At 33.6% G+C, this 25692-nt stretch overlaps 2 protein-coding genes across 2 annotated transcripts; both read right to left on the reverse strand.

The window, feature by feature from the left end:
* Positions 1-3612: 3612 nt before the first annotated feature.
* LOC131634524 (SWR1-complex protein 4-like) lies at positions 3613-5418 on the reverse strand. The gene is made up of 7 exons (XM_058905193.1): positions 5322-5418; positions 4874-4969; positions 4643-4729; positions 4449-4503; positions 4311-4345; positions 4103-4186; positions 3613-3977 (listed from the first exon to the last, which is right to left on the reverse strand). Exons 1-6 carry the CDS (start codon positions 5385-5387, stop codon positions 4130-4132), a joined length of 396 nt encoding a protein of 131 aa, XP_058761176.1. The 5' UTR covers positions 5388-5418; the 3' UTR covers positions 3613-3977; positions 4103-4129.
* A 107-nt stretch (positions 5419-5525) lies between these two features.
* Positions 5526-9189, reverse strand: LOC131634501 (SWR1-complex protein 4-like). The gene is made up of 11 exons (XM_058905170.1): positions 9151-9189; positions 8969-9046; positions 8489-8554; positions 7790-7849; positions 7617-7673; positions 7221-7350; positions 7019-7086; positions 6775-6867; positions 6626-6667; positions 5728-5877; positions 5526-5546 (listed from the first exon to the last, which is right to left on the reverse strand). Exons 1-11 carry the CDS (start codon positions 9187-9189, stop codon positions 5526-5528), a joined length of 804 nt encoding a protein of 267 aa, XP_058761153.1.
* Positions 9190-25692: the final 16503 nt, after the last annotated feature.

A 25692-nucleotide genomic window follows, 5' to 3' on the forward strand; every position in this document is an offset into this window, starting at 1 on the left:
ACACTTAGCTGACATATAAAAATGAATGACAGAGTTACAATGACTTAAATCCATTTCCAAGTGGTTGTCAGTCATTTTCAGAACCATGAGTAACAATCTCTGAACATCGTCAACTTCAACCTCTTTGGTGCTTCCTTTTGCAGCTGAACAACTTCCTTTTCCGCTTGCTTCGACTAATTCCATTTTTTCAACGCATTTAGCATTATCAGTACTTTGCGACAAACCCATAGACTTAAGTGTCTCCATAAAAGATTGTTCCAACGCCTTGCACTTTTGATCAAAATCAGCTCTAAGTTTTGCTTCCAATTTTGATGAAAGTTGTTCAAGTTGTTCATTCACATCTATGTGTTGTCCTTGACGTGAATAAGACCGTCCAAAGTAAGTGCTTTGTTTATGGTGTTTTCCAACACCACGAACACGGCCGCCATGCTCAGATCTTCCAAGGGCTGCTGTTAGGATATCGTTACGTCCATGTGGAACAAAGTCACCTTTTCCAGCTTCTTCAACCAGAGAATCCTACAAAATGCAAAAAACACAACTAAATTCAATATGGGACAGCAATGCACACTTGTGTAGAAATTCATGGAAACATGCTTCAATTTTGAAATTTTATCATATGAATCAACACTTTAAGAACATGCAAGCAAGGATGGATACGAAACGAAATTAGGCAACAAAAATTATGACTCTAACAGCCATGGTACAGCCACGAAACAATCAAGAGAAAGTCACCAAAATCCACATTTTAGTCCATAAAATTATACATCATCACAAGAATTTGGTTCATGACAATTAGCACAAGAGTAAGCAAGCAAGACATCGAAGTTTGGTACATAGAGACATGACTTCAAGTATGTATGACATATGACAATCAATTTAATTCCAAGTTTTGCGCATCAATTAGTCATCACAAACATGTCAATTCACAACGACTACGCAAGCTCACATGACAATCCCCAAATATATTTCAAATTCAAGTTTTACTTACAATTTTCTCCGCAACAGCTTGTGTAGACTTTGATGTGTATTCTCCTCCTTTCTTTTGTCGTGCTCTCTTCCATAACTCATGGCGTGACGGTGGAGATGGACTACCATTATCATCTAATGTAGATGATAATGGTAGTCATCACAAACATGTCAATTCACAACGACTACGCAAGCTCACATGACAATCCGCAAATATATTTCAAATTCAAGTTTTACTTACAATTTTCTCCGCAACAGCTTGTGTAGACTTTGATGTGTATTCTCCTCCTTTCTTTTGTCGTGCTCTCTTCCATAACTCATGGCGTGACGGTGGAGATGGACTACCATTATCATCTAATGTAGAATCATCTCTTGATGATATCCTTTCATTTTTAATTGTCTCCACGAGCATGCGATACCCTCCACGAGATAATACATGTGGGTATACATTCTTAGCCACATTCTCTCTACCCTTTCGACTTTTTTCCTATTAATTATAAAATCAAACAGTTACCACTAAACATAATAAAAATGCTATTAAAAAAAACTCAAATATAACTCCTACTAACCTTAAATTCTTGGGTATCTCGAGACTTTAGAAACTCTTCTCATACTTCTTTATTAATAAAATTATACCTGACATATGCAGGAGCAAGATCTTTTTTGGGATTATTAACATACTCGTCTGTGAGTTGTGTCTTAAAACCTTTCCATCTCTCTCCTGCATATTTAATCCATTCCTTCTTCAACGGATCCTTGATTTTACCATCCTTGTCTTTAACACCCCAATCTGGAATAGTGAAATGAATCTACACATACAGTATATGGCATATGTTAGTATATATGTGATTATAAAATATAATAAAGTGTTGAATTTAAAATACCTGAACATCAACCCATATAGCGTCTTTTATTCCATTTTCTATGTCTTTCCACTCATCTTTCAAAATAGAACATTTCTGCCGAGCAAGAGATGCTATGTAACTCTTAAAATTTGCAGCATTTTTACCAACACCAGTACATTCATAAGTTCTTTGATCAAACTCGACCTTTATCTTTTCACCCGTTTGATGAACTTTGTTAATTTGTGTCATCATAGTTGGACCTCTAACTCTTTTTTTATTAGGATTACCAAATGAAGAGGACTTCTTGGTTGAATCAGCCATGTATCTGTTTAAACAAAAATAAAATAATTAGAAATCAAATTAAACACAAGATAAAAACAAATAGACATAAAATTAAGCACGAGATAAAAACGATTAAACATAAAGAGGAAAACATCGTTGAAGGTTTCTCCGATTGGGTCGTTTGTGACTTTAAGAAAGGTAATAGTATTTTTTTTTGGCATAGTAGTTGGTTGGGTGATCAAACTCTTTGCGCCTCTTTTCCGTATTTGTTCGATCTCTCAACCAATAAACTTTGTGCGATTAGTGACGTGCTCTCTTGGAACAATGGCGCCCATTTTTGGAATTTTGAAGTTCTCTTCGGAAGCGACTTGGCCATTCACGGGAGGGGTTCGGTTTTCGAATTTCATATGAGGAGGTTAAAGGAGACTTTGAGCGACATTGTTCCGGACACTTCGGCTAGTGACGACTTCTATTGGAAACTAACTACTAATGGTTGTTTTTCGGTAGCTAGTGTATCCAATTTGGTGTCATATGCAAAGGATTTAACTTGGCAAACTTCTTCTATCAAATTGTTAGAAGTCATTTGGAAGCTGAACATACCGAAAAAGATTAAGATTTTCGGTTGGAGATTTTTTATCAATAGACTTCCTCTAAAAGACCTTTTGGCCAATAGAGACTTGCCTATTACTACTTCTCTTGATTGCTTGTTTTGTACTAATCATTCGGAAACTTTGGAACATCTCTTCTTCCAATGTTTAGTATCGAAAGGGGTTTGGGAAAGAATCTTCCTTTGGTTGGGAAACGAAGTGGAGATTTCTTTTGAAGAATTCAAGAACTTCGGTTGCATTCAAGACAAGGTGAAAGAAGCCAAGACTAGAGCTAAACTTAATTTAATTTGGTTGGCTTTAATTCGGAGCATATGGTTAATGAGGAATGCTATTATCTTTGATAATGCCACTTTTAGTTTCGAAGCAGTAATATTCAACATAATGTTTTACTCCTGGAGATGGATGTGTAATAGTGTTTATGATCCTAGGCTATTTTTTATGATTGGTATAAATTACCTTTGAATTAGTTCAACTCTTCTTAGAGTTTTTTCGATGTAAGGGTTGCACCCCTAGTGCGATTTCTAAAATCATTGCTTATTAAAAAAAAAAATATTTGCATAAGCATTGTGCTAAAATTATGTGACAGGAAAAGAAATGAGCTTTATCAAATCAGTTCATATTCCAAACTTCATTTATTGTGATCCCCCATTAATTTATTACAGCTTTCACAATTCAAAATAAACACCGTCGTTAATCTTTGATGATTAAGAAAAAACTTCATCCTTCCATGATTTGTTTGAGAGATTCTCAATCATCCATATATGCTCGAATTTACTGATAAATCCCCGTGTTTTAGGGGCGTATTGCGAAATTATCTTATATTTACCTATTGATCATGATATGAGGAACAAAATGAATGTTGTTTTTCTTTTGCGAGTTCTATTTTTCATTCTCATGTAATATTCCCCTAGACTTGTCAATTGTTCTGTCAGCTTCTCTAAACAAACCAATAATCGCTTTGAGATTTAAGGTATTTTGACAGATAACATAAGCATCTGCAAACTTCTGGAATATTCACAACTCCTAAACCTAATTATACACAAATCTTAATAAGCTTGGTTAGTCACTAACACCTGGTGACCGGTATTTGTTGAAGATGCAAACCTCATTGCTCCATTTAGCACTGAACATGAAAGAAAAACTAGCAATAATTTTCCAAACTAAAGTAACCACAATCAGAATTTTGCTAGAAGTTGAGTTCAGTGCTGATCACCACAAGATGCATTATTCCTATCAAAAGAGCACTAGAGATCTTAACATTCATTCCGGTTGCCACCTAACAGAAAGCATACAAAACTCATTCAGTGACTAGATTGGACTAACACGGCAACACAACGACTTTGAAGCACAATAGGTTACACAGAATGGAACAAAAGATCTGTAGTGAATTTAAACTCTTACTAGGGAGCTACAGATCTGAGGCCTTTATTATCTCTTTCTTTTTGATTGAGCTGTTGATGAAGCTTTTTTACATTGTCCTGACGCCTTTACAAGTACCATTTCCAAGATTACAAGAAAACTTATGTGCTTTGGCATTGGTCTAAATTCTAAAAGCATGTGGGAAAAAAGAGAGTACATAAAAATAAAACTAAGAAACAGATATGTGTACCTTGCTCTTTCGATCCTTTTTACTAGTTCTTGCCCCTAAAATCAGTTAATTACATGCATGCATTTAATGATATGTATATGACATTACCAAAATAAGAAAATCAAATAGCAGGTGAAAACAAAACTAATCCATTATTACCTCCAGAATCTGTTTTACCCGGAATCCAATCCAGATCTTCTTCACAATGCAAACGCTGTCAGTAGTTTAAGAATCACAAGCTCATGTTTTCAGAAAAATAATAGTATATGCTTAGACAATCACTAGTCTAAAACATTGAAAACTATTGAAGAGAAAGTATCAAATTAAAAAAATAGTATCCAAAATATTCTAACCTTAGATGTTCCTGTTGTTTCGCGGTGTGAACCATCATGAAAAGATGAACCGTTGGCCGCCTCATTCTGCATCTCCCAGCGATGGATCTACAGCATAGGTATGGGGTCGCATGTCCCGACTAATATTTCAGCCAACATATGTATTGCTTTATAAAGTTCAAAAGCGTAGGAATTTGAAGTATATTAAAAAAGCATTCCTTTAAAAAAGCATAGGTAGGAATTTCAACATACCTGACTTCTAAGATTCATGAAAGTTACTATTTCATTTCTTAGTTGAAGTTGCTCAAAACATACAGCTTTTGTTGGAACCCTTGGTTGCAAATTGACCTGCAACCATAGTCCAAAGAAATTAAAATTATTATCTGGTAGCGCATAGTTTGCTAGGGTGATTGGGTGATTGGACTACATTCATTGACAGAAAAAGCAGCTCAACTTGGTCAATAAAATATATTCTTCTATCTCATTATAAGTGTCTTATTTGGGTTGTGCACACTTCTTTGAAAATGATTAGTTATGTTGATTTCATTGGTAAAACAAAAATAAAAAAGTCCAAATTAATAGTTGAACAAAAACATTGAAAAATCTCCAGACATCTTGAAATGAAATGCAAGGGCAATATGTCATTAATATTGATCAGTGGAAAATCTATGGATTGCATTAAAGAGGAGAAAAGACAAACCCCAAGTCTCCAAAATGCTTGTTGGAGGACAGTCTGATACTCAACTGTTGAGTTTTTGTTCATCATGTAAGCAAGTCCGTCGGTTCTTAAATATACATGACTCTGAAATATATCTCACTATCAGATAATGTTTTGACGTATAGAAAACATATTCTTGACAATTGTGTCATAAGGGAAAAGAAAAAGTTATTTCAGATATTTTGTTCAATGTAAGCCTCTAGCACTCTACAGCCAAATTTTCATAAAACTTGATCAAAAAAAAAATCCTTGTTATTCTATATTTCTTGCTTCTGTTCTTTCTTTTTTTGTCCTGGGGGAACAGGTGGAGTGGAGGCAGGGAAGGTGTTAACAAGTGTCAACAGAAAAGAGACAGTATGAATAATTGGTAGCCTTATATTTAATTTACCGTGCCAAGATTATCACTCGTTATTATGGAAGGCAATACTGTCGATGGACGTTGCATATTTGATGGAGATACAGTTTCATTGGGGCTGGCCCTCTCTGTAACATCTACACTAGAATTTGAAGCAGCAACCGACTTAGACTCTCCGGCAACCTAAACGAAGAAACACAATATCATTAATTACTAGCACAAGTTCATCCAAAGTTTGGGTGTAAACATTTAATATATTCAACAAACTTTGTTTCCCCAATTGATCCAATGAAACTATCATATAACCCACTCTTAGTGAATATATAGGCATTGATTTACATGATGTGATCCAATGAAACTATCATATAACCCATTCTTGGTGAATATATAGGCATAAATTTACATGAATAAACAGTTCTAAGTTCTAACTTCATTCCCAGGCCCCTGAACAAGTTAAAAAAACTTTATGTAAAAAGAAATTGTTTACTATGAAACATCCCCTGAACAAATGAATATATAGGTATTTGAGGTTCACTAGCAGGAATATGAGAGAAAAATTAAATAGACCATCATACTTGATAATTAAAGAGCCTTAAGTATTGAGCCATACAACTTAAACAGAGAAAAAAGTAACTAAAAGTAGAGGAAGAAGAAAAATGATTGTTTGTCCTTAAAAGAGTCTGAATTGATATTTATACCAATGGTTTTAAAAAAGGATTTGAGGAATTTTTCCCCAAAACAGTAATGCAACAACTGCTATTGCTAATGGCGGGTTGCAGGTCAAAAGCTCGCACAGAACCCTACCACCACTATGCTAGAGCAGTGGTGCTATTGACAGCATAAACATTATCACTATTTTCATAAGAAAATCCTCCTCTTCCTCTCCACCTGTAAATATAAGTTTCGTACAAAAACAACCGATACAAATTACCTTTATGCGTAATTCAGAAATTCTTTTTGCTTCAGCAAGCACCTGCATATAATACAGTAGTGAATACCTATATTTATATCATTTCCTCTGAATGTACAATTATAGCAGCCATATAAATATTACTGGTTAAAAGGGAAAAGAGAAAAAACCTCTTCATCTCTACGTTCTTGTTGTTTTGTTTGAGAGAGGATTAGGGACAGAGCTCGTTTCCGCTTCATCTCTTGTGAAATGTTATATGGTTCCTACACTAGGGAGGAAGAATAAGCAAGTACCACCACATTGCAACATCCTAATGTTGAAAAAAAAAATAATTTTACAAAGCACAGTATGCTCAAAAAAACAAGAGAGTTTGCTTGAGAACAATGCATAGCTTGTTCAAAAAAATTACCACACCTTAACAAGTGGATCCAAAGTATCGTCCCCAGAAGATGGATTCCTAGCAATTAATATAGCCTGAGATACTACATGGCAAGGAAAATATGACAAGAATTTTAAATGTCATTTTCTCATGTAGTCTCGAATTAGTCAAACTAGGAATAAAAGGAAATGAAAACTGAATGCAGCATATATGGTTTGGTGAAAATAATACCCATACCACTATAATATCGATCCTTTAATTCTTCAACAGTTCGAGATGAAGGAAACCTATCAGCTATAACAATAAATTTGAGATTAAACCTATCACACAAGTCAAACAGTTGATCTGTTTCCTCCTTGGTCCAGTTCTACATAAATTTAAGTCATGGAAGAGATAAACACATTAAACAATATACACAAAAAAATTTAGGTTATATACACAAAAAAGGCCTTTCGATATCAATATACATACTAACAATACAGGTCATTGAAGACGCGGCGGTAACCTTAACATGATACATCATGTAGAATTTAGTTCTTTGTAGCATTAAAAATCGAAAAAGGTGTTGTTTGAGCAAACTCAAAAGCGAAGGTCAACACAATTTTAGACATGCAATCTAGACATGATACCTACAGGATTTGTCAAATATTTCTCATACTCCTCATCTGTGTAGCTTGTTATGTCAACAGACTGCATCATAGCATGCAAACAAACATTAAGTCATGTAAGTATAAGGTATTTACTTGAGTCAATAAAGAAAAATGCAGAGCAGGCATCATGAAGTTAAAGACTGAACCAGCATTTACCTTGTTATACTTGGCAAAAGAATAGTCTCCTGTTGGTGGAACACCATTTACAACTTTAACCTGTTGCAATAAAAGCTGCTGTGATTATCAAATTGGAAATCAAATCATGAACAGGAAAGCCTATTTTCAAATGAATGAGTCGAAGCATATTTTTAATATTATTTAAAAAATCTATTATATTTTTAACAATGAAAATGTCAAACAAATAAAAGATCTATCCCTCTAAAATCCTCCTACCAAACAGATGCTTAGTCTCCTGCTCCCAGCAATTCTCCCTACCATAGCTAAATATTTGAGGTGTGTTTCACCTCCAATTAAACAGGTCACCCTCACTACTGGGGCCTGAGTGTCCTTACCAAACGGAAGCTTGCCATTTTAAGATCATTGACATGCCCCAGCACGTGATGACGCATCGTTTTTGTTCATAACATGTTTTCACCGGGTTTCTGACAAAACCCGTTCATCACCATATTGATTCCCTATGCCACATTTATTGTTCAGCCCTCTCCCATTCCCCCAATATCTGCATTATTGAAAAAGCAGCAGAGCTGAGGTTCTCATGAATCTGACACATAATTCTGGCAACAAAAGGAACAGTTCATGCATTCTGTTTGGATTTTACTATCAAGGAAAAGACATGACAATATTTCCAGGCTCTTAGATAACACAAATTACGCTGAAACAGACGGATAGACTTACCCAATGGCTAAGCTGAAGATCATCTTTACGAGCAGAATGTTTGAAAGGACGCCATTGCCAAGTCACCTGAATGAGAAAAAACTAAAATGTGTGATGATATCAAGTATCATAAAAACTTAAGGTGTTATGCAAAAGCACATACTTGTTTTATATCTAACACACCTCATACAAGAGCCATTTGGTCTTGAGCCTAGACAATGTCCAGGCCCACCCAACATATTGCTGAAATTCAGCTTTTCTTATTTAGAATAATGGGATCAACAAGGATCAAACTCTAGAAAACTTGGTTAGAGACAATCCAACGTCATATCAATGTCTCAATGATTAACTGTCTTAAAAGAAATGAACCAAAATTGTACATTTTTCAACACTAATTTTGATCAAAACCAATAACATCATCATGCTGCATCACTATTCACACTAATCACAGCACTAACAAAACAACTTAACAAAATCCATATAGAAAAAAATAAACAGAACCTTTTTATCTGATGGAGTCTTTTTTTTCCAATCAACCGCAGGCATAAGAGGTGCCAATCCACCCGCAATTTCATCAACCTAACAAATTAAACAACGCAAGAAAAACAAAAACGTTACATTGCTAAAACCCTAAGGTGCAGAAAAATAAATGGAAGGTGCTTTCTTGAAAAATTAAACAGTGCCTTCTGAGACTCATTGTGAGGTAGAGAGTTCTTCTCCATAGTGTTTCTTTATTCAACTCAATTCCAAGATTTCACAATCACTCTTTCTAATCACGAACTCGGTGTTTTGTTCTATTGAATTGGGGGTTTTTTATTTGAAGGTCTTCTTGTTGAATACGAGCGCCAAAATTTTAAACCGGGAAAAACAGCTAATGACAGTTAGTTACAGTTCTTGCGTGCCTTTATTTTAATTAAAATGTTAATCTATATAGAATTAAAATATGTATTAATTATTGATTAAATTAAAATAATCATATGTAATAAATATCTATAGTAATAATTATAATTCAAATTCTGCATAAATACACAATTTAAAATTGACAATTTATGCACTTTATATCCTATAAAATTCGAAAATGTCTTTCAGATTCTAAAAATATCTTATACACATTCAATTCATTCATACGTTTTAAAACACACCTCAATTTTAAGACTAAATTTAAATAAGGGTCATGCTAACGAGTGCCCCGGGACACTGGTTAAACATTTCAAATAAAGAAATTATTTTAGATCAATGCATTGAATAAACACAGTATTCTTTAGAAAAGTTAATTAGTTATGTTTTCAATATGAGCTGTGCTATTTGTACAATCAAATTGGTACACTGTATTTACACCGTATAGGACTTTAAGGCAAAATTTTGTTTGGCACAGAAATCAAGTACAATTAATTAATAAAAAACTAAAATTAGTAGACCATATATCTACATTTACGGTGTAGATGTCATAAAATGGTGTAGAAATAGCTTTTCCCTTTCAATATACATATATTTTAGGTAAAAACCTTATATTTTTAATCTATTAAACAATGTTCTATTTACCTTTTTAATCTCTTAACCAGTGCCCTTGGGACACTCGTTAGCATTACCCTTTAAATAATTTTGAAATTTTATTTTCGAAACTTGCTGAAAAAGGGTTTTGAACTTTCTAAAGTATCTTCTTAAACAATGAGCTATTAATGCTATTGTTCTTTGATTTTATCTTCCTAGCATATCATAGTAATACTCACGCTACCTGAGATCACAAAAGTACCGAATCTTGTAATATATACAAGCATAGAAGACTTCTAAAGTTTGCAACTCAAACAACTTTATCTAGATAATTTTTTTTTCCCTTTTTTCGTATGTTTTAGTTTAAAAATGATTCATATGATGTACCATTATCACAACACAAGTGGTTTTTCTACTATGAAAAAATCTTTACCTGCATTGCAAATGCATATTAGAGGATAATTAGTATTTACTATTTCAGTGATTATTTAGTTGTTAAGTTTATTCTACTAGAGCTTATGTGGCACTTTTTGTTTGTATATAAATAGACTAGTGGTAGTTGTCATAAATGTACCAATCATTTCCTTCTTTCTTTAATGAATAGCAGCCGCCATTTGCTTTCTCTCTTTATTCCTCTTTGATTTCATCACCTTGTACACCAACAATTGGTATCTAGAGCTCCGGTTAAAAATACAGGGAAACACGAATGAACGTGAGTTTGTGTTGTGTGACTGATTTTGTTTCTGGATTCGTGTTGAATCTTTGAACAAAATTGTGACAGAATCACATTTTATGATTCTGTGGGGTTGGGAAACACTCTGTGAGTGAAGATCTGAGTGAACTGTACAAGGTTTAAGATGAGTGGAGAAAGTAGTTTGAATACCAAACTTCCAGTGTTTGATGGCAAAAACTGGAATTGTTGGATGATTCATATGTCTGTATTATTTGGTGCTCGAGATTTTCTAGATCTTGTCACTGAAGGATACGTTCAGGTTGCAGCAGATGCAACAGAACAGGAGAAAGAGGCGCAAAGAGCTACAAGGAAGAGAGATCAGAAAGCATTGTTCTACATCCATCAGTGTGTGGATGCGAATGTGTTTGAGAAGATTGCTGATTCGACGACGTCGAAGGAGACGTGGGATATACTAGTCAGATGTTACGATGGTGACGCATCAGTGAAGAAGGTGAAGCTTCAGTCCCTCAGAAAGCAATATGAAAATCTCAACATGAAGAACAATGAGAAGGTTTCTGAGTACATCTCCAGGGTGATTCCGATCACTAATAAGATCAAGGCTTGTAGAGAAACCCTTTCTAAACAAGTAATCATAGAGAAGGTATTGAGGCCGCTTACTCCTCAATTTGATTACATTGTGGTATCCATTGAACATTCTAAAGATCTGGAAACCATGAGAATAGAAGAGTTGCAAATCAGTTTAGAAGCACAAGAGTTGCGTCTGACTGAAAGAACTTCTGAGAGGGAAGTTGAGCAAGCTCTGAAAGCTTCTTTTGTCAAGAAGGACCAGAAGCAGAATAGACGTGGTGATAGATTCTAGAAGTCAGAAACCTCAACTTTTGATGAAAATAAATATCATAAGGGAAAGGAGAAGTATGACAAGAAGAAGGTTCAATGTTACTGTTGTAAACAGTTTGGCCACTTTGCTAGAGATTGTAGGTCAAACAAGGGAAGGAAATCAGAAGAAGCAAATATAGTCAGAGGAGATTCTGATGATGAACCTGTGTTACTGATGGCTTCTGAGTCTGATGAGAAGTGTTTAGCAGACTGGTGGTATATGGACACTGGCTGTTCAAGTCACTTGACTGGAAACAAATAATGGCTGATAGATTTTGACTCCAGAAGGAGAACAAAGATCAGATGTGATGATGATAAGTATCTTAATGCATAAGGTATGGGAAATGTCAAAGTCAGAGTGAAGAATGGGAAGAATCTTCTGATCAAAGACGTTTGGTATGTTCCTGGCATTAAGAGCAATCTAATAAGTGTGGGTCTGCTCATTGAGAAAGGTTTCTCAGTTATTATGAAGGATAATCTTCTGACGCTGTATGATTCTAATCAGAAGCTGATTATGAAGTCTGAACAGGGAAGCAACAAAACATTCAAAGTGAATGTAGAAACAGCTGAAGCAGAGTGTCTTAGTGCAGAAGGCATTGAAGGTGATAGTAAGTTGTGGCACAAGAGGATGGGACATTTAAACTACATAAGCCTAGGACATCTGAGTTATAAGAAGCTTGTATATGGTATTTCGAAGATTGTGAAGCCTGAGAAGTCATGTGAGATATGCATGAAAGGCAAGCAATCCAGATTACCATTCACATCAGAAGTTGTTCCAAGAGCAAAGCATGCTTTGGTAGTTGTACATTTTGATGTATGTGGACCATTTCCAGTACCTTCACTTGGAGGAAACAAATATTTTGTATCTTTTGTGGATAAATTCAAAAGGATGACATGGGTAACACTCATCAAGTTCAAGAATGAAGTGTTTACTGAGTTCCAGAAGTTCAAGATAAAGGCTGAGAAGCAGAGTGGTCAGAAGCTGAAAATTCTCAGAACGGATGGTGGAGGAGAGTATAACTCTACAGAATTCCAGAAGTTCTGTAAGGAGAATGGAATAGAACATGAGGTTATTGCTCCATATACTCCTCAGCACAATGGTCTTGCTGAAAGAAGAAACAGAACTTTGCTTGATATGTCCAGAAGTATGCTGAAAGAGAAGAAGCTACCTCATACTCAGTGGGGAGAAGTTGTTACCGCGTCAGCATATGTTCTAAACAGGTGTCCAACTAAGAAGTTGAAAGAAATTGTTCCTTTAGATAAATGGATTGGAGATAAGCAAAGTGTTAGTCATCTGAAAGTGTTTGGTTCTATATGTTACAAACACGTTCCAAAAGCTAGGAGACAGAAGTTAGATGATAGAAGCAAAGTAATGTTACTGGTGGGGTATCACAGTACAATTGCTTACAAGCTTTATTGTCCAAAAACTAACAAAGCTGAAGTCAGCAGAGACGTTATTGTGAAAGAATCAGAAGCTTGTGATTGGAGTAAGTCTCAGCCCATTTCTAGTGTAGAGCTAACTTACGAAGACGAGTCAGAAGTTGAAAGTTCTGAAGAAGAGTCAGAGTCAGAAGATAATTTTGAAGACTCTGAAGATGAAGATGATGAATCTGATTCTAATCCAGATTCTGATGATGATCCAGAATCTGGTGGTGGTCATACTTTTGGAAGGGAAAACTCTAAAGACCTAGGTTTTGAAGGACAAGCTTCTGGAGATGATCATGTTACTGAAGGTCGTAATTTTGAAAATAGTGTTTTTAGACAATGTCCAGAAGTTAATGTTGTTCCAAGTTCTGGAGAATATTCAGAACAAGTTTAGAGGCCACAAAGAATCAGAACTATACCTAGAAGGTTTGCAGATTTTGACATGTTGCAAGACACTGAAGTTGAGTCAGAGGGAGAAGTCATTCACTGTGCCATGTTAGTAGATTCTGAACCATTGGGTATTGAAGAAGCGCTCAAGAAGAAAGTCTGGCTGAATGCCATGAAAGAAGAAATTGAGGCTATAGAAAGAAACAAGACTTGGAAGTTGACTAAACTTCTGAAGGAGAAGAAAGCCATCAGCGTTATATGGGTTTTCAAGGTGAAATTGAAGCCAGATGGATCTATTGGCAAATACAAAGCAAGGCTAGTGGCTAGAGGTTTTCTTAAAAAATTTGGGTAGATTAATTTGAAGTAATTGCAATTGTAAATAAAAATGAAACAATCATATTGGTGATTGCTCTTGCTGCAAACAGAAGTTGGCCTTTGATGCATCTGGATGTAAATTCTGCATTTCTGAATGGTCCATTACAAGAATAGGTATATGTCTCACAGCCTCCTGGATTTGTGAAAAAGAATCAGGAAGGGATGGTATACAAGTTGCATAAAGCCTTGTATGGATTGAAACAAGTGCCCAAAGCTTGGAATCTGAATATTGATTCATTTTTCAAGAAGCAGAAGTTTCAGAAATGTGAAATTGAATATGGAGTTTATGTGCAACATTCTGGAAGTTCTGATGAATGAGTTTAAGATGACAGATCTGCGAAATATGGTATATTTTCTAGGGATGGAGATTTTGTACTCCTAGAAGGGTATCTTTTTGCATCAGTTGAAGTATGAACTTGAACTTCTGAAGAGATTTAAGCTGCAGAACTGTAAGGTTGTTGTTACACCATCAGGAACTAATCATAAACTGGATTCTGATTCTGATGGTGATTTTGTGGATGCTACAACCTTCAAACAGCTAGTTGGTTCTCTAAGGTATTTGTGTAATACCAGACCTGATATTTGTTATGCAATTGGAATGGTCTGCAGATTTATGAGTAAACCAAAGTGGTCCCATTACCATTCTGCTGTCAGGATTCTGAGGTATATTAAGGGAACGCTGAAGTATGGTGTGTTATTTCCTTCTAGAAAGAAAACAGACTCAGAGTTTGTGAGTTACTTTGATTCTGATTGGTGTGGAGATAGAGTTGACAGAAGAAGTACTTCTGGATACTTGTTTAAGTTTCTGGGAGGTCCTATTTCTTGGAGTTCGAAGAAGCAACCTGTTGTTTCTTTGTCAACATGTGAAGCTGAGTACATTGCAGGCGCTGTAGCTGCATGTCAAGCTGTTTGGCTTCTGAACCTATTAGAAGATCTGAAGGTTAAGATAGATAAACCTCTAAAGCTGATGATTGATAACAAGTTTGCAATCAATCTTGCCAAGAACCCAGTGTTGCATGGGAGAAGAAAGCATATTGAGACAAAGTATCATTTTCTCAGAAGTCAAGTACAGAAGGGAGTATAAGAAGTTGTGCACTGTAACCCTGAAGCAACTAGCTGATGTTTTGACGAAGACAATCAAGACAGATCAATTTCTTCGCCTAAGGAATGAAATTGGTGTAGTTAGTTTTTTAGAAATTCTAAATTAAGGGATGGTATTAGAGGGTAATTTAATATTTACTATTATAGTGATAACTTAGTTGTTAAGTTTATTCTACTATAGCCTATGTGGCACTTTTTGTTTGTATATAAATAGACTAGTGGTAGTTGTCATAAATGTACCAATCATTTTCTTCTTTCTTTAATGAATAGCAGCCGCCATTTGCTTTCTCTCTTTATTCCTCTTTAATTTCATCACCTTGTACACCAACAATGTCAAGTGGATTAGTGTTGCTTCAGGCCAAGGTGTTCTGATAAACTATGTATTTTTGGAAAAAATTTGGAAATATATTTTTGAAATAAATTAAATTATAAATTTAAAGTATCTCAAAAATAAATAGATTATGTGTGTTTTTAATGCGTCTGAAAATACATTTTTGAAATCTGGAAGGATTTTTGAAATTTCAAGTAGTGGCTAGAAGATTATGAGATGCATTAAAAATTCCTTTAAAATATATCATTTCTAAATATAAGATATATTATTAATTTAACGAAAATGTGAAGTGAGAATTTCTTTTTTCACCTTGTAGGGAAGAAAAAACTCCCGAAAACTCCAAAATGTCAACTCCAAAATGTCTTTCTAAGATGTATCTCCAAACGCACCACAAAAAGTGTTTTCGGAGATACATCTCCGAAAGCACCTTTCAAGCGTTTGAAAAGTGTTTCGGGTATTCATCTCCAAAATCATCCTGACAATGATATTTTTTTAAAATTCAGCAAAAGAGGTGGTTTTTTTTTTAAAAAATTCATCAAAGTCTACTCCGATGATAGAAACATGAACTGCAAATGATAAGAAATATCAAAGAATAATAAGCAGGAAAATGTTGTTCTAAAAATAGTAACATATAATACATAAATTGTTTTGAAAAAAAAAGCATAGTCTAATAATGCATATGTCTAATACTCACTCCTGGTTCCTCCTCTACCTCATGTATCTCACCGCATTCGTTGCCTCGCTAACCACTCTCTCCATGATGGCCACCACCTCAGGTCCGTCTCTCTTAAAAATCGAAACCAACAAAATCTAATTATTATTTATTTTATTTATTTCTATTACTATATGACTGACTTAATGTAAAAAAGGAGTTCATAATGTTGTCATATTATTATTTTTATAATTTAATTGTGGTATTGTATACTCACGAGAATACATACGTAATATGAAAATTTGAATATTATTTAATTTGTGGTTTAAAGTAAGATAATGATAAAATTATTATCAAATGGTATTTGAAATATTATCACGTAATAATAATTTTTTTCATTGATTAAAAATAATTTTTCTTTACGTTCTTCTAAAATTTGATTTTTTTTTAATTAAAAAAAAGTTTATGAATTTTATAAAAGAAAGAGTGGTTTTTATGGATTTACTTAAAGGGTGAAGACCCATTTTTGTCTCTCCCAATCATCGAATCAAGGGTCTTTAAAAGACATTTAGGTGTCTTTACCACTAGGCCGGTATATATTCATGACAAATAATTTTCATGATTTTATACTAATATTAACAAATTCTATTGTTAATTAAATGATTATCATTTACATCGAGACAAATTATTTTTTATGTTAGTAAAGTGACTATCATTTAGAATTAAATTTTTATTGTTAATACAATGATTCTCATTTTCAACTAGACAAATCAATTTCTACAATTAGTAAAGTGACTATCAATAACAACTAGACAAATCAATTTTTATTGTTTTTTTAATCAAAAGGGAATTGTATTAATTCAAAAACAATAAAGTACATGGTGATCGCTTGGATCCAACCAAACAAATAACAAATATAGGGTAAACTACATCAGTAAAGTAGCTATATGCTTTTTCAGCTTATTCGTATACCTGCCCCTATAAACTATAATTTCCTTTATAGTATCAACTATATTTCTATGAACATTTTGACGAAATACGACTTCATTTCTAAAGGACCATATTTCGTATAGTATTTCTGTGTAGGCCATTTTGAGAAGCATAGCCTTCCACCCTTTCCTGTCAGTATTATGAATCAACCAAAGGACTTCCGCATCCCAATTTGTTGGATTATGGTGAATATTAAGCCAATCAAAAACCTGAATCCAAACCTGCTTTGTGACCACACATTGAAAGAAAAGGTGATCAAGAGTTTCATTACTTGTCTCACACAGACTGCATTGCGATTCTTGGATAAATCCAAATCTTATTAACCTATCCTTCGTGGGCAAACGACCATGACAGATCAGCCAAAGATTCATCACTGCCCTTGTCCTTGCTCGATTACGCTGAAGCAGACTACACCACGGGACGGTACCTGTATCCTCCAAACTATTCAAATACATCTTCTTCGTCACAAACTTTCTCTCTTGCATTTGTTTTTCCCAATCATGATGAAAATGATAAGCAAGCTCGCGATATCCCAGAATAGTTTTAATCAACCAGGACCAATGGGATCTAATGTCAACAAGGAATGGATCTTTGTTTTTTTATAAAGTGCATATGCACCCATTGAACCCACAAATTGTCAGCTTTTCTATAAATATTCCATAAACATTTCAACATACAAACATCATTCCAAACATCAAGGTTTATCACATCTAGGCCACCCTGGGTAATGGGTTTGCTGTCCGTTTTCCAAGTCACAGGACTCTTGGATGTATTACTATCAGTACCTGACCAGACGAAATATCAGCAGATACTGTCTATCTTTTTTAGAACAAATTTTGGGAGTGGGAAACAAGTCATCCAGTATTGAGTAGTAGCCAAAATCACACTCTTTACCAGAAGGAGTCTGCCCTATCATTTACAAATAGACAAATCAATTTCTACCGTAATCAATTGACTGACATTTAATTATATGAAATAATTTATGGTCTGGTTAAATTTTGAAAGATATTAAATTAGAGTCATTTTATTAATTTGGATTGTGTAATTTTTGTGAGAAACTAAAATAGATCTTCACTAAATCGATTAAACTGATTCAATTTATTCACTAAATCGATTTAATCGAAATCTTCAAAACTGAAATTTTATCCATTAAAATTAAAAATAAAACTACAATTTAAGTTGAATTTAAGTTTTGAATTCAAATTAGAGACCTAAATCGACATATTGGGCAGCCATAATGTCAATATAAGAAAATTTCTTCACCCACCTCCTAACCTTCTTGCCCACCCCTGGTGAATTTACCACAATACCCCTTGTTTCGGAAGTTCATTTTCGAAACTGTACTTTTTTCCTTAAAAAAGGTGTTTTCGGAAATGTATCTCCGAAAACGCGTTTTTTTTAATATAAAATATTGATTTCGGAGATGCATCTCCGAAATAAAGTTACTTTTCAGAAAATGTGGTGTTTCGGAAGTTCATCTCCGAACGCACCCCCCTTGGAGAATTCGGAAATGAACCTCCGAAAATATGTCTGGACAGAATAAAATGAAAAACAACAACAATTCGCTTTATTTAATCGGGTGAAGATTACAACGATAATATTACATAAAATTAAAGTTACATATTGTTGAACACGGGTAGGGGGGGGATGAGAGAGTGGTGGGGAGAAAAAAAGGCTTCCAAATTTCAAAAGGTTCTTTTATTCTTTTAATAAAAATACGTACTACTGTAAGTAACAAATGACGGAGGAGGTGTAACCGGGGCCGGAACATATGACGGAGGAGGTGGATGTCTGGAGGAAGAAGAATCGGAGGTACGTCCACCGCGAGACAAAGGAGCCAATCAATGTAAGCTATAGTTTATCATTATCATCAGGGGACGTCATTACAAAAAATTGGGAAAAAAATCTTATTATTTTTAATCTTGATTTTTTAGAAATGACGTCCCCAGATGATAATGATAAACTATAGCTTACATTGATTGGCTCCTTTGTCTCGCGGTGGACGTACCTCCGATTTTTCTTCCTCCGAACATCCACCTCCTCCGTCATATGTTCCGACCCCGGTTACCACTTCCAAAATCTAACATGATAAATCCAATAAAAAAACACTGTGCGATACAATCCGAAATCAGAACAAAACAAAACAAAACACGTCAAACAAAACAAAAACATGTTATTCTGCCCGACGAGCGTTACAAAATACACATCAAACAAAATAAAAACACGTTATTCTTCCCGACGAGCGAACTCCTCCGAATGAAGATAATTATACCAATCCTCATCCCACTCAGTATCAGAACCATCAGCGTTGATCACGCCTGAAGGCTGAGCCTGCACGTCCGAGCCATGGACCCCCAGGGGACGAGAAGCAGAACCAGTCAAAAGCTTCTTCTTCTCCTTCACCTCCTTCACCTCTTTCACCTCCTTCTTTGAAGAACCCTTTCTTCCCTTAGCGCCCTCTTTAGAAGACGCAGTCCTGCGTGCTGGTTGGTTGCCTGACATGTTCCTGTAAACAATTGAAAACGATTAATATGCATAGACAAAATAAAAAACAAAAAAATTTGAACTTCTGATACATTTCGGAAGTTCATTTCCGAAAACTGGGATGGAGGTGTTTTCGGAAATGAACTTCCGAAACACCCCTGCGATGGAGTTTTCTGCAACTTCCATGGCAGACCCCTAAACCAAACTTCAAACCAAATCAAAATGCTTCTAAACAACCTGAATACTACTAACAACCTAACCATATATCATTTATGCAATTAAAACCCTAAATAACATGCATTTGAATAATAGTTCTAAAAATTTCAAAACTTACAAAGTGTTAGGATTGAGGGCTTTTGAATGTTGTTTAGCAGTGTGATTGGAGCCTTGATGCAGCTTTGGAATTCTGTTTGCACAAATTTTCGCCTTTGCCACTTTTTGTTTTGATTTAGGGTAAATGATTGGGGGAGGGGGAGTGTTTTGATAAATCTGCAGAAATCGCAGTATTTCGGAAGTGAACTTCCGAAATAAGTCAATTTTTTCAAAAAAAGACGCTTTCGGAAATAAACTTCCGAAGCAGAGGTATTTTGGAATTTTCGCTGGGGGTGACCCCCATAGGGAGGTGGCCAAAGAAATTTTCCAATATAGTAATAACTCAATATCGGTTCTGTTATGCCATTAAGATTCAACCACCGCCAATGCACCTAACTACAGTACCAGTATATTACTACAAACAAATAACTGCACCGATGTGATTAAGAGAAATTAATGATTATGGATGTGACTGTGACTGGACGTCATTAAATGTAAACGTTTACTGCAAATTATTCTGCATAAGCTGACGTCGTCTCACATTAATATGAATAACTTGTTTTGGTGCACTAATGTCTGTATGTGTTATGTTAGACATCATTCTATAGAAGTCAAATCCAATGGAACGTACATCAATATTGTTTACTGGTTTTTCTCTATTTTTGCAGTATTAGATTTTGTTTAAAAATTATTATTTGTTTCGATTCAAAAGTTTAAAGTAAGATTGTAACCAAAAAAAAGAAGTTTAAAGTAAGATAAAATAATAAAAAGAATAAATACTAAGTACTTTTAAAAAGGCTTAAGAACATGTTTCGGTATTTTATTTCAATTTGTTTAACGTTTTGATTTTTAAATTTTAAATCTCAATCTTTTAATTCACTAACTTAACCATTTTTAAGATTTTTTTAGTCTTCCAACCATTTCATGTAATTGATGTTTTCATTTACGAAGTGACATTGACGTGCTATTGTCAATGGTTTTAATAATGTAAAATTTGACATGCTATTTATTTAAAATATTAAAATCTTATAACATTAATTGATATAATTATTAAAAAAATTAAAATTGTTTTCAACTTAATATAATGCGGATCAAGTTTTTTTTTTAAGTAAGATGATATAAATGGGAGAACTAAAAATTCTACAACCTATTTATACAATAAAACGGAAAAATAATCTTACAAAAAAGAGGGGTGATTTAAGATGATATAAATGGGAGAACTAAAAATTCTCTAACCTATTTATACCCTAGCCGTCACTTTTCTTCTTTTTCCTTCCTCTCTCTCAAAGAGGGGTGATTTAGGATCAATTTTGATCCAAAATCACCCCTCCAAATCGTTTTTGTTTATCAATTACTTAAATGAGTGATTTTCACACCTTTTCTTTTTGTCTTTTTTGTGATTTCGTGGGTCATCGTTTGTTTTGATTTCCCATATTCTTGTGGTGTATTTTGATTTCTCGTCTTTGTGCGGGTATTTTGTTTTTCCGTTTTTGTGCGGTGTTCATTTGTTTCAGGTTGAAAGATTAGTTTCGATCTAGTGCAGATTCAATCAATGACTTTGGTGCCGTCAACGCTACATATCCGGAAGCATGAATATTTCGGACATCTCAATACAGTCAATACATTAATATTTGTAGGCATATGCAATTTGCCGTTTTATGCTATTAACATGGATGCTGTGGATTTGTTCGCAGATTCATCCTTTTTGTTTTTGGCGATTTTGAATTTGTATTGCAACGATGTACTCTATCGATTTGAATGAATGAATATCATTTATTTTCTGTCAAAAAAAAAATCTTACAAAAAAGACAGAAATAATCAACCAAATAAATTACGAAAGAAATAGTAAAAGCTCTTTGTTAAATTCGTAAAAGCTAAAGTTGGAATTAATAATTTCTCCTAGAACCGTCCATTTCCAAACCAAAATCTTAATATTTCAGACTGTATTATCGACATTTCAACCATCATTCCGAAAGCATATACCATTACGTAATAGCTAAATAAACCAAGAAGTAGCAAGCCAAACAACTTCCAATTTGTCCTCCTTAACTTTCTTTCCTTTACAAAAAGAGTATCAATCCATAAAATTCGAGAAGCACTCTTCTGCCACTACAACCGGTTTACCTATCCAAAGAGCTATCTCATTCCAAATAATCTTCACCACTTTATAATTGAAAAAAGAGTGATTCATACTCTCCAAATCTATACCACAAAAAAATGCACTTTAAACTATTTAAAGGAAAGACAATACCTCTAGTCTTCAAAAGATCCTTTGTTGGAAGGCTATTCATAAAAAGCCTCCAACCAAAAACCTTGATTTTGTAAGGAACCTCCAAATTTCAAACCTTGCACATCACATCATCATACCTATTCCGGGGCCCAAAAGGAGTACGAAAAGTAGCATAAAAGTCATAACAAGAAGATACCAAAAAAGCTCCGGCCGAGTCTACGGTCCAAAACACCTTGTCATGATAGGACTCCACCACCCCGTTACTTCCTAATTTTGCATATAGAGATGTGAGCGACGCTCATTCAACCGGATTCAACAAGAGATCCCTAATGCCAAAATTTCTCCAAAACCACACATTGTCGCGCCGACCCCCAATACCAACTACCGACACTTTTTTCAAGCAAGATATTGCAAAAGGATCCGAAAACTCCTCACAAAAACTAGTCTCCTGCAACCAATTAGCTTCCCAAAAGGGAATATGAAAGCCATTACCCAACCCAAACTTACACAAAGCCATCATCAGATCCTTACTAGGTGAAGCACCTATCTTGATAATATCCTTCCACCAAATAGATTGAGAAAGTGGAGCAAAACCACTACCATCACCATAAAAAGTCTTCAAGGAAATATCGTCGTATCGAGCTTTCAATAAATCGTACCAAAGGTTGCCATAGCCTTGCAAAATCCTCCATCTCCATTTGTTAAAAAGAGCCAAATTAAAATCCAATTTTTTTTTATTCCTAGCCACCAAATTCCAACGGTAAACACACCTTTTAACTCACCCAATGGATCTTTCTCGCTCCCTCCAAACCGCCCCATAAAAAGTTGCCTTGGATACTAGTAAAATCTTTAATCACCTTCATCGATATTTTGTAGAAAGACATAGTGAAGATAAAAAGAGAACAAAAAACGGATTTCAATAGGTAATCATTCCCCCGAGATTAAGAAATTGGTTTTTCTAACCCGATAAACGCTTCTTCATCTTGTTCAAAAGGGGAACCCAAGTGCAATATTTCCATAGATTGGCTCCAATCGCAATCCCGAGAAACTTGAACTTATAGGATTCCGACTTGCAAGAAAGGACGGCCGCCGTGGCTTCCAAAAAATTGTCACTACTTAATATATTTGTTTACAGGGTCATGCTAACGAGTGCCCCCGGGACACTGGTTAAACATTCCAAATAAAGAAAATATTCTAGATTCAATGCATTGAATACACAATATTTTTTAGAAAAGTTAATTATTTGTGTTTTCAATGCATTGAATATATATATATATATATATATATATATATATATATATATATATATATATATATATATATATATAGATTAGGTAAAAAAAAATCTTTTTAATCTATTAAATAATGCCCAAATTACCTTTTTAATCTCTTAACCAGTGCTCCGGAGACACTCGTTAGCACTACCCTTGTTTTATATATATATATATATATATATATATATATATATATATATATATATATATATATATATATATATATATATATATATATATATATATATATATATATATATATATATATATATATATATATATATATATATATATATATATATATATATATATATATATATATATATATCAAGGCCGGTCCTGGGCCAGGGCAAGCAGGCCCACAGGCCAGGGCCTCAAAAAAATTAGGGCCTCAAATTTGGATTATGGGCTTTAAGTAATAATATAATAAATATAGTATATATAATTGTTCAGGTTTTGGATACTTAAATTGCATTGTCCAAGCAGCAACAGCGTTTGAGATGTGCTAGGTTGGTCACGTGTTCGATACTTGAAGCAGCCATACATAATGTTAATATATGTAGTTTTTTACCAAAACTGATATTTTTAAAATTAAAAAAAAAAACAATACTTCCTTCCCACTCGTTAACTTTTTTTTTCTTCAAATTAAGATATATAATATTTACTATATCATAAAAGGAGCATTATTCCTCTAGCATCATTCCACCATTCAAGCAATATCAATCTTTTCCATCTACTTCTTAACATCAATTCTCTCATAATATTTTATTTAAATCTCTTAATAATTTTTTTAAACATAAATTTTAGATATATTAATATTTTATAATTCTATATTTAAATATTTATTATATGTTCATTTTCATTTATCATTAAATATTTTTGATAGAACTTTAAACATTCTTATAATTTTTAATATTATTTACGCTTTAAGTGAAATATCTCTTTTTAAATTCTTTCCATTCTACTTTTCGAAACTCGTTTTTTAAACTGGAACAAGGACTCCAAACTGTATGAGAATAAACTCTCTTTAAAGTCAAATTTAAATTAGTATTTGTTTTCATAATTGAATATTTAAAAAAGTTATTATATGATAAAAATCAAAGGTTATTTGATTAATTTTTTAATAGGGTCCGCTTTTATTATTAGCCTCGGGCATCTAAAAAGCCAGGACCGGCCCTGATATATATATATATATATATATATATATATATATATATATATATATATATATATATATATATACACACACACACACACATATGAGGGATATTCTTACTCCAAGAGTAAGTTATCAAGACTTACTCCTCATCATGACAATTGATTCTTTTGAATTTAACGGTTAAAATTAATAAGTAATTAAATATGGAGAGAGAAAAATAATACTTATTAATTTTTACCATTAGATTGAGAAGAATCAATGGTCATGATGAGGAGTAAGTCTTCATAACTTAATCTTGGAGTAAGAACATCACTCGTCATATATATATATATATATATATATATATATATATATATATATATATATATATATATATATATATATATATATATATATATATATATATATATATATGACGAGGGATATTCTTACTCCAAAAGTAAGTTGTCAATCCTTATTCCACATCTTGACCATTAATTCTTTTCAATCTAATGGTTAAAATTAATGAGTATTATTGTCTCTCTTTACATTTAATTGTTTATTATTTTTAGCCATTAGATTGAGTAGAATTAATTATTAAAATGTGGAGTAAGACTCTTGGAGTAAGAATATCTTTCATATATTTAACCATTAGATTAAAAAGAATAAATGGTCAAGATGTGGAGTAAGTTATAATAACTTACTCTTTGAGTGTATATATATATATATATATATATATATATATATATATATATATATATATATATATATATATATAGGGGATGTATCAAGTAGGAGGAATTTTTAAATAAGAGATAAGAGGATTCAATGCTAACCATTGTATTAATCAAGAGAGAGAATTAAATTATTTATTAAAATATTATTATAATTATTATTTCTCTCTCTTGATTAATCTAATGGTTAGCATTGAATCCTCTTATCTCTTATTTAAAAACCCTCCTACTTGATACATCCCCTATATATATAGTCTCGGAGTTGAAATATTGGGAAAATACGTTGATAATGTATACCCTAGGAGAAGTACTTTTAATGAATGCAGTTAAGAAAATCATGGTGAATGTATGGAATTTTGTATCTTTACCTGAACTATACTACAAAGAAGATAAATACTTTATTATAAGGTTTAGATCAAAAGTAGTTAGGGATGCAATTCTGATGAAAGGCCCTATACTATACACCATAAGCCTATGTTTTTACAGGAATAAACACTTGAATTTAGCCTGAAAATGATTTGCTAAAAGTCCTACCAATTTGGGTGATGTTTCCCCAACTGCCATTCGTCTTCTAGGTGGAGAAACCCATAGGAAAAACTGCTAGTGCAATTGGGAAACCAATGATGACTGATGAGTGTACAATAAAAAAAAAGGTATCATATGCTAGAGTGCTTATTGAAGTAGATATAACACATGATCTGAAAGATTACATAGCCATCAGGGACGCAAAA

This window comes from Vicia villosa, unplaced genomic scaffold, assembly GCF_029867415.1.
Source record: "Vicia villosa cultivar HV-30 ecotype Madison, WI unplaced genomic scaffold, Vvil1.0 ctg.001310F_1_1, whole genome shotgun sequence".
Lineage (NCBI taxonomy): Eukaryota > Viridiplantae > Streptophyta > Magnoliopsida > Fabales > Fabaceae > Vicia > Vicia villosa.